Raw genomic sequence first — 13,392 nt, 5'->3', positions numbered from 1 at the left:
ATCTGTTGATTCTACTCTCCTGAGATTTATCCATGATTCGATTTATCCATGATACTAAGATGATTTGGATGATCTCTTTATGAATATTCCATAAATTTACGGAATATTCAAGATGTCTTTTTAAGGGAATACAATTCCCTTTTATATGAGCATGAAATAGAGTTTAGGGTTGAGTAATCTCCAAGAATCGTAATTATAATTGAACAATTTTGTAGAATTCAAACTTAAATTAAACACGTCTCGTAGAATCTCATAAAGTTTTATTATCTATACCGAGATTTTAAAATATGAAATCAAATCCTAACCAGTAAGACGAAAAATCAAGTAACCAACGATCAAATGATCTACTAACATTCCCCACTAGTGTAATACATATGTGTTGGTTTGCCAATAAAATATTTTGGTCCCAAAATACCATTATGATAAATATTTGGTGCTAAAAGCTGAAAAAAAAAACAAAAGGGACCAAGAAGTAAATAAAGAGAATTTCAAGAAACAGTAGCAGTAGTAGCGAGTAGGTTACAAAATATATATGAAGCAAAGAATCTGAAAAGTGGACATGTTAACTACTGTTAAGAAATTGAGTTCAATATATATGAGACTAGTTTTACCTTCATCTTCTTCATCAACTTTTCTATCATTTGGTTCATCAATTTCAGTTTTCACACCGCCACGTGGCACCCAATTCTTGCGTTTAAACTTTCGGTTCAGGTTTGTTTTCTGCTCGTTTCTTGTTTTTGTTTATCAGTTTGAAGTGTGTTGTGTTTCAGTATTTTAAAGTTTGGATTTTGGATTGTGGGTGTTTAAGTTTTTTGCTTAATATTAGTTAATACTTAGAATAATCAGTGTCACTGTAATTTATTTGAAGTGATTTGTGTTTCAGTAGTTCAAAGTTTGGATTTTGGATTTTGGATTGTGGGTGTCTAAAAGTTATTTGCTTATTAGTACTATCAATTAATTATGTGTTTGTTTCTGCCGATTTCTTGATTCTTTAAGCTTTTTTGCTTATTAGTATCAATTTATTATTGTGTTTGTTTTGGTGCTTTGATGAATGAACAAAAAGTGTCTTTTTTAACGGTTCAATATCTTTTTTTATGAAGCATTGCATATAGTTTTAACATGGCAAAAGTAGGCTGAGTTTATCATTCGAGTTGATATGTGACCCCTTGCATGAACAGATGGATGTATAAACTTTAGAGGCTGTTGAAATGTTCGAATTTAATTTGTGGTACTTTATCTTGTGACTGTTAAAACAGAACAATGGCGTCTCACGTTGTTGGATATCCTCGTATGGGGCCCAAGAGAGAGCTTAAGTTTGCGTTGGAATCTTTTTGGGATGGGAAAAGCAATTCTGAGGATTTGGAGAAAGTGGCAGCTGATCTTAGGTCATCTATTTGGAAGCAGATGGCTGATGCTGGCATTAAATATATTCCAAGCAACACCTTCTCGTATTATGACCAAGTCTTGGACACAACTGCTATGCTAGGTGCAGTTCCACCAAGATATGGTTGGAATGGTGGTGAGATTGGTTTTGATGTCTACTTCCCAATGGCTAGGGGAAACGCCTCTGTACCTGCCATGGAAATGACAAAATGGTTCGACACCAACTAGTAAGTGACGGCATTTCATTCAAATGTTCAACAACTTAGTGAGCTTTGAGATCTTACTGTGTAATGGCCTGTTTATATGAGCTTCTTGTTCTTGGATGCAGCCACTATATTGTTCCTGAATTAGGTCCAGATGTTAAGTTCTCCTATGCATCTCACAAGGCAGTTAATGAATACAAGGAGGCTAAATCTGTAAGTTTATGACTCATACTAATTTTTTTATTTTCCTTCTTATTGCAGAGGTATATCAAATTTAAATGGTAGAAGCCACATGTCAACTGTATTAACTGAATCTTTTAGAATTCTTTGGTGTTCTGATATTGTTCAACCCTTTGTTTTTGCAGCTCGGCATTGACACAGTCCCTGTCCTCGTAGGTCCAGTTTCCTTCCTCTTGTTATCAAAAGCAGCAAAGGGTGTTGAAAAGTCGTTTCCTCTTCTATCACTGATTGAAAAGATTCTTCCAGTTTACAAGTAAGAGCAGATCAATTCTCAATTCTGTAGTTCAGCCATGTATACTATCTAAAACGTTCACTCATCGGAACTGGCTTATATCTTTCTGTTCATTCAGGGAAGTCATTGCTGAACTAAAGGCAGTTGGTGCTAGTTGGATTCAGTTTGATGAGCCTACTCTTGTTAAGGATCTTGATTCTCATCAATTGCAAGCATTTTCTCATGCTTACTCAGAATTAGAGTCATCGCTTTCTGGATTAAATGTCCTCATTGAGACATACTTTGCTGATGTTCCTGCTGAAGCTTTCAAAACAGTGACTTCTTTAAAATGTGTTACTGCACTGGGGTTTGATCTAGTTCGTGGATCGAAGAATCTTGATTTGATCAAGAGTGGTTTTCCTTCAGAAAAGTATCTATTTGCCGGAGTAGTTGATGGGAGGAATATTTGGGCTAATGATCTTGCTTCTTCTCTCAGTACCTTGCAAGCTCTTGAGAACCTAGTCGGAAAAGGTAACTGGTTGTAACTGCATTTTATTACGTTGAATAGGAAAATGTGAGTCCGCATAGTTTCTCAAGAAACCTAAAAGTTTATTTATAATTTTTGGACATGTACCAGTAAAGTTAGTCCTCAGTTTGCTCTCTGCTTTATCCAACAGTAAAGGAATGTATTAAAATTAGTGATATCCTTGCAGCTATATAATTGTTTCAATAAGTGAAAATAATATAGGTCTGTGCATGATCAGAATTATATGAGCTGACACTATTGGGCATTTCTTTTCTTCAGACAAGCTTGTGGTCTCCACCTCCTGCTCGCTTCTCCACACTGCAGTTGATTTAATGAATGAAACTAAGTTGGATGAAGAAATTAAGTCATGGCTTGCATTTGCTGCACAAAAATTGGTTGAAGTCAACGTGTTGGCAAAGGCGTTGGCTGGACAAAAAGACGAGGTATGTTGACATATTTTTGTTAATCATCTACACGGAAAATGAATCATAATAGTGGATCAGGCAAATATATATCTAGAACATGTGATATTTAAATAGTAATGAATCTTTAAATCGTATTACTGGTCATATTCGATTAAGTTTAGCCATGCTACATTGCTGAACACTTAAATTTTAGTGTTTATGATATTTAATGGATCTGTTGTACATTATAACTGTGTGGACCTCGATACATTTCTTTACCAGCAATTAAGTTTCATATCATTATTCAAAACTTGGTTAATATCGCCCTTTGCTGCTTCTGTTTCTGTCTGCAGGCAGTTTTCTCTGCTAACGCTGCAGCTCGCACATCCAGAAAATCCTCTCCCAGAGTGACCAACGGGGCTGTGCAGAAGGCTGTAAGTATACTCAGGTGTTTTATATCCATCTTATTATAGTTTTAGCTCTTTTGTATTATCAACTTATAATCCGCCTTTCATGTTCAGGCTGCTGCTTTGAAGGGCTCTGATCATCGCAGAGCCACAACTGTCAGTGCAAGGTTGGAAGCTCAACAGAAGAAGCTGAGTCTTCCGGCTCTTCCAACCACTACCATCGGTTCTTTCCCTCAGACATTGGAGCTTAGAAAAGTTCGACGAGAATACAAGGCTAACAAGTTAACTATCTACTTTTGCAATTATTCCGTTAACATGTTGTTGTTTAAGCCTGCATATTAATTAGTTTTTCCCTCCGACTATTGAAGGATCCCGGAGGAAGATTATGTCAAATATATTACGGAGGAAATCAGCAAAGTAGTCAAACTCCAGGAGGATCTAGACATTGATGTTCTTGTGCACGGAGAGCCAGAGGTGAGAAACATCAGTCATGTTTAATTGTCTGTAAGGTTATGCCGAAGAAGCTGAGAACCCTAACATTTCATCATCAAAATGCAGAGAAACGATATGGTCGAGTATTTTGGGGAGCAATTATCTGGTTTTGCTTTTACTGCCAATGGATGGGTTCAATCTTATGGATCTCGCTGTGTTAAGCCACCAATAATCTACGGTGATGTCAGTCGCCCAAAACCAATGACTGTCTTCTGGTCTTCACGGGCACAGAGCATGAGCAAGCGCCCAATGAAGGGAATGCTTACAGGACCTGTTACCATATTAAACTGGTCTTTTGTTAGAGATGACCAGCCGAGGTTTCAACTTTTAAGCTTCAACACAGTACATATCTTTCTTAATCCCGCACACATCTAATTTCTAACTGATTCTTGTTGCTTTTTTAGATTTGAGACTTGCTACCAAATTGCTTTGGCTATTAAGGATGAGGTTGAAGATCTCGAGAAGGCTGGCATTAATGTCATTCAGATCGATGAAGCTGCTTTAAGAGAGGGTTTACCTCTTAGAAAATCCGAGGAAGCTTTCTACTTGAACTGGGCTGTACATTCATTCAGGATTACCAACTGTGGTGTTCAAGACACTACCCAGGTCTGTATTTATTAGATGAATATAATTATGTGTCGAAGTGTATTGTGCTTATCTACTTCTTCAAAATTTCCTCCCTAATGTTTCCCGACATGTCCAATGTCCAACAATATTGCAATGATGGGATCGAAAGATTCATAAGCAACTTCTGATGTGTGGAATTGGAGCTTCGTTCCTAAATCCTAATTGTTGTCCGGTAAAACTAATAGGTAGGTAGAATTGAGGGGCATTTTGTGTTATTGGTGGAAGTTATTTTCTTTGCCCCTTGTGCTTTGGTAGTAGTCTGGGTTACACGCGTTCAAACCCTATATGGATTTAAGCAGAGAAGGGTAGAGGGGCAAGTCAGTATGCATCGAGTTTCAAATTGTGCGCCAGCTGGCTCTCAAGGATTTCTTGATTATACTAAAGGTAGCATTTTCCTTCTTTTACATAGTTTTTAATGATCTTTGCCATTTGTTGTGACAGATTCACACTCACATGTGTTATTCAAACTTCAATGACATCATCCATTCAATTATCGACATGGATGCTGACGTTATCACCATCGAGAACTCCAGGTCTGACGAGAAGCTTCTTTCTGTGTTCCGAGAGGGAGTGAAGTATGGTGCTGGCATTGGCCCTGGAGTATACGACATCCATTCACCAAGGATTCCATCAACAGAAGAAATAGCTGACAGAATCAGCAAGATGCTTGCAGTCCTTGATACCAACATCCTCTGGGTCAACCCCGACTGTGGCCTCAAGACGCGCAAGTATACTGAAGTTAAGCCTGCACTCAGCAACATGGTAGCAGCTGCTAAGCTTCTCCGCAACCAGTTGGCCAGCACGAAATGATCTTGACTTACCATAGTTGATCCAACGTGAAGTGCCGTTTGAAATTGCCATGGCTGTTTGTTGCAGAGAAATAATATGTAGGTTTCTGAGTTACTGGCAAATTGTCTGAGGTTTGCTATATTGGCTCCTTTTTCATCATTGCTTCTTGTATTTTACCCCAGTAGAAGTAGGAAAAATAAATTTCATAGTGCCATTCCATTTTGATGGTGTCCCACTGTTCGACACACCTCATCTTCATCCTAATCGTCACCTTGTAGCCCGCATCCCCACCACTCCATCTCTCATAGTATTTGTCTAGATTATATATAAATATTTTTTGCTTATGTATTGAATTTTGAACCCAAGATAATAAGAAACTATATCTAGGGGTGTGAGCTAATGATCAATAATTTGGGTCGACAACAATGAGGTCACATGTTCAAATTTCACTTGATACGTGTTGTTGGTGGGAGGTGATATGTATTATGTGGAATTAATTGAGGTGGTTCGAACATTACGATTATTAAAAAGAAATTTAAATTAAACATTTAAATTTCCTTCCCATCAAACACACCCTGATTGTAAAGTGATTCAATGAATAACTAAACCATAATCTCATCAAACTATATTATTAACCTATATTAATCTTTTACTTCCATTTTTGTTATTTTTTTTAAGTTAAAGTCTATATTGATTTACTGTAGTTCTTTTTTTCCTTTTTTCATTTAATTGTATTTTCTTTAAAATCACGATAGTAATTTTTTAACACAGTGGAAGTTACAGTGTGGCAAAGTACGGGCCACGTGGCAAATGACTTGTCCTGATCCATGAAATTATTTATATTTCCTGAGCAATTTCACATAGTTTGATTACTTTAAATGTCATAAAAAAATATATTTTACAACTTTAATATTACAATGAGTATAGTTAATCAGTAGTTCAGATAGAAATTAACACATGTTAAAAGTGACTGCCAAATGGTACATTCACAAAATCAGCTTGCAACAGTATTTTTTTGTTCCTCCTTTGTAATAGTACTAAAACATGGACCACCAACATACGTTGTTCAACAGATGAGACTGTTTTTTTCTTAACCAGAAATCTCGGGTTCGAACCTGAGTATGAAAAAATCCTTGGATTAAAACGCTTCCCACCGAATGGACCCTACACAACGCGAATCTGGAATTGTTGGGTTCCAATGCGAGTACCCCAAATGGAGCTCTACATGCAGTGGTGTAGCTATAGCCATCCCAGGGTGTTCAACTGTTAAGTTGGAGACTGTTGACAAAAGCTATGCCTGGTAATTGGTGTCCATTTCAATGAAGGAGTTCTGGGTTTGAACCCCAATTAGCACAATATTTTTTTTGTTTTATTTTTGACAGCCACACACCATTATTCTTGGATATCCTTAATAAAATTTCTCGGTCCGCCACTGCCTACACGACACGAATCTGGAATAGTTGGGTTCCAATGTGGGTACCGCACACACCATTATTCTTGGACACCCTTGTTAAAATTTCTGGCTCCACCACTGCCTACACGACATGAATCATGAATAGTTGAGTTCCAATGGAATACCGGACACCAGGTGGAAAATCAAAATAAAATAAAATAATACTAGAACATGCAGAAGATTATGGGGTGGGGGTGGGGGGGGGTCAAGATTCTCAATGCTCAATGCATGAACCATGAAGGAAACTTGTGTTTGTGTGGGGGGGGGGGGGGGGGGGTGTGTGTGTGTGGCATTTCTATGTGTACATATAGAAAAGGAACTTGAAAGCAAAAAAACTACTACTTAGAAGCAGAGAAAAAAAAATGTACAAGTCAAAGCTGCAAGAATTGTGTCATAGCAAGAAATGGGCACTTCCTCAATATTGTTGTATGAGAGATGGATCAGATCACAACCCAAAATTCAAAGCTTCTGTTATTGTCAATGGCATCAATTTTGACTCTCTACCTTTGCGCAAATCATCAAAAGAAGCACATAATGAAGCTGCTAAGTTTGCTTTTCTTCACTTTACTAATGGTATATATATACATATGAAGTATCTCTTAAAGATCATGTTTACAAGTGTTTGTTTTGATTATGTTGATGCTTGTTTACAGGTTTGAGCTATACGTTGTTCAGACTCTTCAAAAATGTTGCCATGTCAGTGTTGGATCCTCCAAAAAAGATCGGACATGCACCTGTTGGCATTTTTGAAGAGTTCGAACAACGTAGTGTTTCACATAGAAGCTCTGGTTTTATACTTTTTCTCTTGAACTTGTGAACTCAAATAGTCAAATATGGTCTGATTTTCTTCCAAGTTTGTTATAGACAAATCACTTTTTGCTCTTTTTTACTTTTCCTTCTTTTTCACATTTGAAGTTTGTTTAACTCTGTCACATGCAAGTCCAAAGTCCCGGATAAAGGAGAAGGGGTACGTTTTAATTTAACTAAGATGAATATGTTAAATATTGGATTTATTAGGAGAGTGGAATGGATACAGAGATTTCATAAAACCGACCCCTATTAGTTCGTGAGCGTGGCATATATAGTAGATTGATTGCTTGATTGACACTTGAAGTTCGGTGTGGAGAATGTGTCGTATGCTCTCATTTTCTCTTATTTTGTAGAAATGATATGCTCTCGTTTCCCCTTCTTGTATTGTTTCAAGAAAAGATGATGCATTCTTTACGAGTGGAACAAATGATTGGCTCATTAGTATTTAGTTTCACGCGTTTCTTGCTTGTCTAGGATTATCGATACATTACTGGTAGGAGAGAGAGCTTTAGAATAGATAGTAAGTTTTGTGTTGTAAGCTTGTCCAATGTTCAAATAGAAAAATAGGTTCTGCCATTGCTGCTCTTGTAAGCTTATCAGCGTTGCATATGTAAAATTTATTACTACTCCTTTTTAAAATTAATTGGCCAGAGAAGGGAAATGGTAGAATAATGTGGTTTGAATTTGTATAGTAAATAACATGTTTTTTCTACGGATGGTTCACTTCCAACTGCAGAAGATAGCAGGCTAACAAAAATTGATGCAAGTCTGCAGGATAAAAGTACTTCTGAGATCAAGCAAGGTGAAAAGTCTAAGATGATCTTTCTGTTACATTTGATTACACTTCGATCTTTTGAGATTTCAGTGTCATTACTATTGCGATTGCTGTTTAGACTTTAGTCATTTATGAATCCTTCATTTCTTTTTCGAAACTTTTTCTTTATGTTCTAAAACCTTGCTTGACTTGTAATTTCCTTTTTTCTTTAAAGTAACATCTTTCTCTACTTATTATTAGGTGGTTCACTTCTAACTATAGAAGATAGTGGACTAACGAAAACCGAGGAAACATGTCAACATCTGCAGGATCATCTTAATACTTCTGAGATCAAGCAAGGTGAAGAGCCTAAGATAGTTTGCTGTTCCATTTGATAAATAATACACTTCATTTTTTGTTGTTGTTGAGATTTTGGTGTCATTACCATTCGCCTTAAATGTCTAAGTTAGGTTGTTTTTGTTACAGAAGAGTCTCATTATCAGTACAAGACGAAGCTGCAGATGTATGCAAAAAGGAAAAACCTTGGTGTACCTGTGTACCGCAACAAAAGGATGAGTTCAGCTCAAGGTCTTTATTTCGAGGCAACTGTGACAGTGGCTGGTGAATTGTTCAAAAGTCCTGAAGCATACAAGAGTTCAGAGGAAGCAGAAGAATCTGCTGCACAGTTTGCATTAATGAAACTCGTAACCGTTGCCTTAGAAAAGGTATAGTCCCTTGTTATCTGAGTATATGTCCTATATGCACCGTCTATGATAAGCGTTACTTCACAATGTTTACACTGTCAGTGTATGTAACTTGAATTCTAGCCAAGTCGTCAATCCATCTTGTTTGCTGCAAGTGTGTTCAGTTTTCGTTTTGGCAACTGGCATGGAAGTTTTCTCTTTTGTTCATTTTATTATCTTCGTTGCAGAGTAATACCGGCAGCTACAAGAGTTTCCTGCAAGAACTAGCACAACAAGAAGAAATTTGCTTGCCTAGATATAAAACAACCAGGGCCGGTGAGCCTCACAATCTGACATTCTTCTCAAGTGTAGAAATTGAAGCAGAAATCTTTCACGGGGATGGCGCAAAGTCCAAGAAACAGGCAGAAGAAAATGCTGCCGAGGTTGCTTATACAGCTTTAACAAAATGTAAGTATTCTTCTTCTACCTTCTGTATACGACTATACATGAGCCAATCAGACATTATAGGAAGGGCTAGTTATGGATATATACCATTCGGCCAACTAGTTTACCTCCGTTCAGGCTAACAGCTATTTGTCTTGAGATTAACTTATTGCAGTTGGAAGACTATTGAAAATTTTACTGTTCTACAGTATTTCGACATCTTTTCCAATTTCAGGCAAATCCATATATGCTGGTAATCTTTCAACTGTTTCCGCGGAGTTGGAAGGTGAAATTGTCAAAACTGAACCTATCATGGAATCACTGTCCATTTCCATTAGTCAAGAAAAATTCAGAGGTTTGTCTCATAGTTTTCACTATGTACGCGTTCCAACTAATGTGATTGTCTTATTATTAGTACTGGTTCTGATGCAACTAATTATTCATGCCTTTGACAGATGAAGAGGAGATAGTTTACTCTAAACATACATCTCCAAAGTCCATAGGTGCTGATAAAGTTAATGCATCTTCACTTACGCTTGGTGTCCAAGAGCTCAGTGTCAACGAGAAATCCCCTTCTTCAGTGGAATCATTGCACCATTTGCCTAGTAAAACTACACCATCCAAATTTCCTACTGTCTTGAATGCAAATTCTAGTGCGAGGAGGACTGCAGAAACCAAAAGTTACCTCCTTTCCAACAGGTTCAGAGTTTACAAATCCATTCCAGACGGGGTCCTCCCCACGGGTACTATTGTACTTCCTATTGCTGAAGATAAGTGGGCTGTTGTGAGCTTGGAATTCCTCAATGAAAAATGTGGCTAATTATGTACTATTACAGTAGAAGAATGCTAGTTACGTTTATCGTTCTCTTATACATAGAGGCTAAACTAAATCAAAGATGATTATAGCTACTTTCTATTTAAAGTACTTGTATTAAGTGTTTTATTTTCTGAAACATTAAGTGTTTGTGGAAGTTAAATGGTGCTATTCCGAAAAATGTGGCTAATTATGCACTGGAACTATCAGTTGTTCCCTTTTCCTACCTGAACTATCATCATATATGTATTTAAACACACTTCAACTATCAGTTGTTCCCTTTTCCTACCTAAATTATCACCATCGTTCAGGTTGGGGAAGGGAACAACTGATAGTTGCGGTGTGAAACTCGTGAATAAGTGATAGTTATGTTTGTGATCATTATCTCAATGAAAAATGACAATCATTAAATAATCTGTTAAGTAGCTGCTCGACCGGGCAAGCAGAGGCGAGTGCAGCCTATATACAAAGGATCCAAATGATGCAGACCTTTAGTGAACACACATGAAAAATACAGATCATTTCATCTCATCAGCACTTATTGTTTATTCAAATGATGGTTTTATGATTCATAACAAATTGATTGAGTACAGTTTAGAAATGAAATTTAATGAGATCTTTCGTTGGCGACATAGAGGCTGATTCCAAGAACCAACAGACCAACAAGAGTCATTTTAATCACTTTACTTGGCTTCTTCAGGTTTGCAACCAAACAACTGGCATTTTTGGATGTTTCATCATCTGTATCATCATCAGTCGATTCACTTTCGGATTCACTGGAATGGGAAGAACTACTACTTGAACTACTATCATGTGATGGTAATTTTTTCTCTACGAGACTTTTAGCTTCTGTTTGCTCACTTGTTTTAGGACTAGTTTCCTTTGGTTCTTCTTTAGCAGGGGTATCAACATCAGCATTGTCCTGTTTACCAAATTCGTCTCGTAAAGTAGTCTTCTGTCTTTTAGCTGCAGGGGTATTCTCAGCTAATGTGGCTGACAATTCCTTCTCCTTTTCCACTGTTGTTATCAGTTTTGGTTGTTTAACATGAAGAATTCCGTTTTCAAACTTCGCGCTGATTTTGCTTCTGTCACAGTTTTCCACAACAGGAAATTCCTTCAGAAACCTCTGCCATTTAGTCGGACCAATTGGCCGTTGTCCGCTGATCTTCAGAGTTCCTGTGCCGGCAAGTACAACTCTCAGCTGTTCCTTCTTGAAACCTGTGTATTCTCAATGTTCATTAGTCTGTAACTGTTATGCCATATGGTTTAGGGAATAAGTTATTGTCTCCTTATACGGTTTTGGATAATCTTCATTTCATGAGTTAGGCTCAACGTCCATAATCGTATATGACATTAATACGTTCCACAAGATAAAAGATAAACTCTTAGCTAGATTTAACCATGAAATTTATAAAAAAAACATAACAATAATCGCGTGTGATGTGAATGTACACAAGTGTTTTACATGCAACATTTTGGTTGGAGGTAAATCCAGAATTTAGAGTCAATGAATTATATGTCAATTTTTTTCTCACAACGCGCACACAATAGCTTCTAACGGATTCATGTCTAGTCTAGATACGCCATCGATGGGATGAGGAGGAAAACAAATAATCAATGACTAAAAGAAAATTACCATGAAGATCAATGTGAATTGTGTCAAAATGTTCTCCATGAACCAGCTTTGATGATGGCACAAAATCTTCATATGCTTGAGTTGGTGTAGTAGCTCCCTTTGAATTCATATTGGATCTTTCTTTTCTCTCTTTTGTTAATATGTAATCTTTTCTTGTTGATGAAACTGATTAAAGTTTGAAGTGTATATTTATATACTTAGAAAAATTCACAAGAAAACTTTCTTGAAATGCTTTTTTTTTTTGTGTTTTCTTTCAAGATACTTATTCCTTAACTAACCTTTTCTTTAAGCTATACAGAGTTTTCTTGTACATGAAAAAGAACTCCTAAATAGGGAACCTGAAAGATTAGGTACAAAGTTTTGAGGCTCAAAAGTTTAAGAATTTCTAATTGGGATATGGAAAGTCTATAGTACAAAAGAAGGGAGAATATACCTTTTTTTTTCAATAAGACATGAAACTTTACAAAGGTCCTAATACCCCTTAAGGAGCATGGGTAAAAAAAAAATATTGTGGGAAGTTAGTTTGTTCTTGAGTTTATATTATTATCTACATATATGTAGAGGTCGATTCAAGATTTAAAGTTAATATGTTCTGGATTTTAGCTCTTTTAAGTTACTGAGTTCTAAATTAATAATTTGTATATGTATCAAATAGTTTTTAAGACAAATACAAGGTTAGGACAAAAGCTACTAGCTAGGTTCTGTTGAATTCGTACCTTCTACTCTACCTTCGCCTTTGCACACATGTTTCAAGAATCATACTGCTAAGTATGATTTGGATAATGTGCTACATGATACAAGTATTGCAAACATTAATATACCTTTTTCATAAGGTTTGACATTCATTTTTCATGAGTATGGGTAACTATATTTAATTGGTTCGCTCAGTCAACGTTAAGATGGGGTGTTGTGTCACGTCTCACCCCGGATTTGGGGTGTGACGAAACAATACTCAAGGAGCAATAGAAAAGTAGGAACCAGTTTGTCCTTTTTTCCAAAGTTTATAATGTAATGTATTTGAAATGAACTTTTAGCACTAAGAATTATTAGCATTGCATATGTAAAGTCAATTGCTTCTTATTGTGAGTTGAATGTAACCTGAACTCTCTTAGTTATTACTACGGAAAGCTAGGTAAATTTCATATATGGTCACGTAACTATCACTTTTTCTTTTCACAACACAAAAATCACTTAACTTTGAAGATATTAACACAAAAATCACACGACCTGAAAATACTAACTTTCCGGTGGATAACTCATTTTTTTTCTCTTGTTGCACATAATTTTCAATTAGAAATCTAATGAAAAATGATCATCAGCAGATCCTATTTAGTGTGGTGTGAGAGGTTGGCTATGGTAGATTTGAAGAGGGGTAGAGGTAGGCTGAAGATCGTATTAGGAAGAGCTAATTAGACTGGACATGCACACTTGTAATATATCAAGGACATGACTCTAGATAGGAGGATATGGAGGTCGAGGATCATGGTAGAAGGTTTGTAGATAGTCGAGTGCTATC

At 36.6% G+C, this 13,392-nt stretch overlaps 3 protein-coding genes across 4 annotated transcripts; 2 read left to right on the top strand and 1 right to left on the bottom strand.

Annotated features, from left to right (window-relative positions):
* Positions 1-545: 545 nt before the first annotated feature.
* LOC125870241 (5-methyltetrahydropteroyltriglutamate--homocysteine methyltransferase-like) lies at positions 546-5,527 on the top strand. 2 transcript variants are annotated; one of them, XM_049550624.1, is made up of 12 exons: positions 546-711; positions 1,257-1,610; positions 1,712-1,799; positions 1,952-2,079; positions 2,177-2,568; positions 2,843-3,006; positions 3,321-3,401; positions 3,489-3,655; positions 3,743-3,848; positions 3,933-4,183; positions 4,271-4,472; positions 4,935-5,527. In XM_049550624.1, exons 1-12 carry the CDS (start codon positions 560-562, stop codon positions 5,301-5,303), a joined length of 2,454 nt encoding a protein of 817 aa, XP_049406581.1. In that variant the 5' UTR covers positions 546-559; the 3' UTR covers positions 5,304-5,527. The 2 variants fall into 2 exon arrangements, with proteins under 2 accessions (XP_049406581.1, XP_049406588.1); XM_049550631.1 differs by having other exon boundaries at positions 2,843-3,010; positions 3,325-3,401.
* Positions 5,528-7,097: 1,570 nt separating this feature from the next.
* LOC125870295 (double-stranded RNA-binding protein 3-like) lies at positions 7,098-10,361 on the top strand. Its single transcript, XM_049550701.1, has 7 exons — positions 7,098-7,309; positions 8,262-8,347; positions 8,561-8,659; positions 8,786-9,024; positions 9,231-9,450; positions 9,662-9,781; positions 9,882-10,361. The coding sequence occupies exons 1-7, from the start codon at positions 7,098-7,100 to the stop codon at positions 10,244-10,246; spliced, it is 1,341 nt and encodes a 446-aa protein (XP_049406658.1). The 3' UTR covers positions 10,247-10,361.
* A 386-nt stretch (positions 10,362-10,747) lies between these two features.
* LOC125870335 (inactive protein RESTRICTED TEV MOVEMENT 2-like) lies at positions 10,748-12,021 on the bottom strand. Its single transcript, XM_049550740.1, has 2 exons — positions 11,877-12,021; positions 10,748-11,458 (listed from the first exon to the last, which is right to left on the bottom strand). Exons 1-2 carry the CDS (start codon positions 11,983-11,985, stop codon positions 10,848-10,850), a joined length of 720 nt encoding a protein of 239 aa, XP_049406697.1. The 5' UTR covers positions 11,986-12,021; the 3' UTR covers positions 10,748-10,847.
* Between the last annotated feature and the right edge of the window lie 1,371 nt (positions 12,022-13,392).

Source organism: Solanum stenotomum, chromosome 1 (genome assembly GCF_019186545.1).
Source record: "Solanum stenotomum isolate F172 chromosome 1, ASM1918654v1, whole genome shotgun sequence".
NCBI lineage: Eukaryota > Viridiplantae > Streptophyta > Magnoliopsida > Solanales > Solanaceae > Solanum > Solanum stenotomum.
Note: the sequence above shows the minus strand (reverse complement) of the source record. Positions and strands in the feature narration are given on the sequence as shown.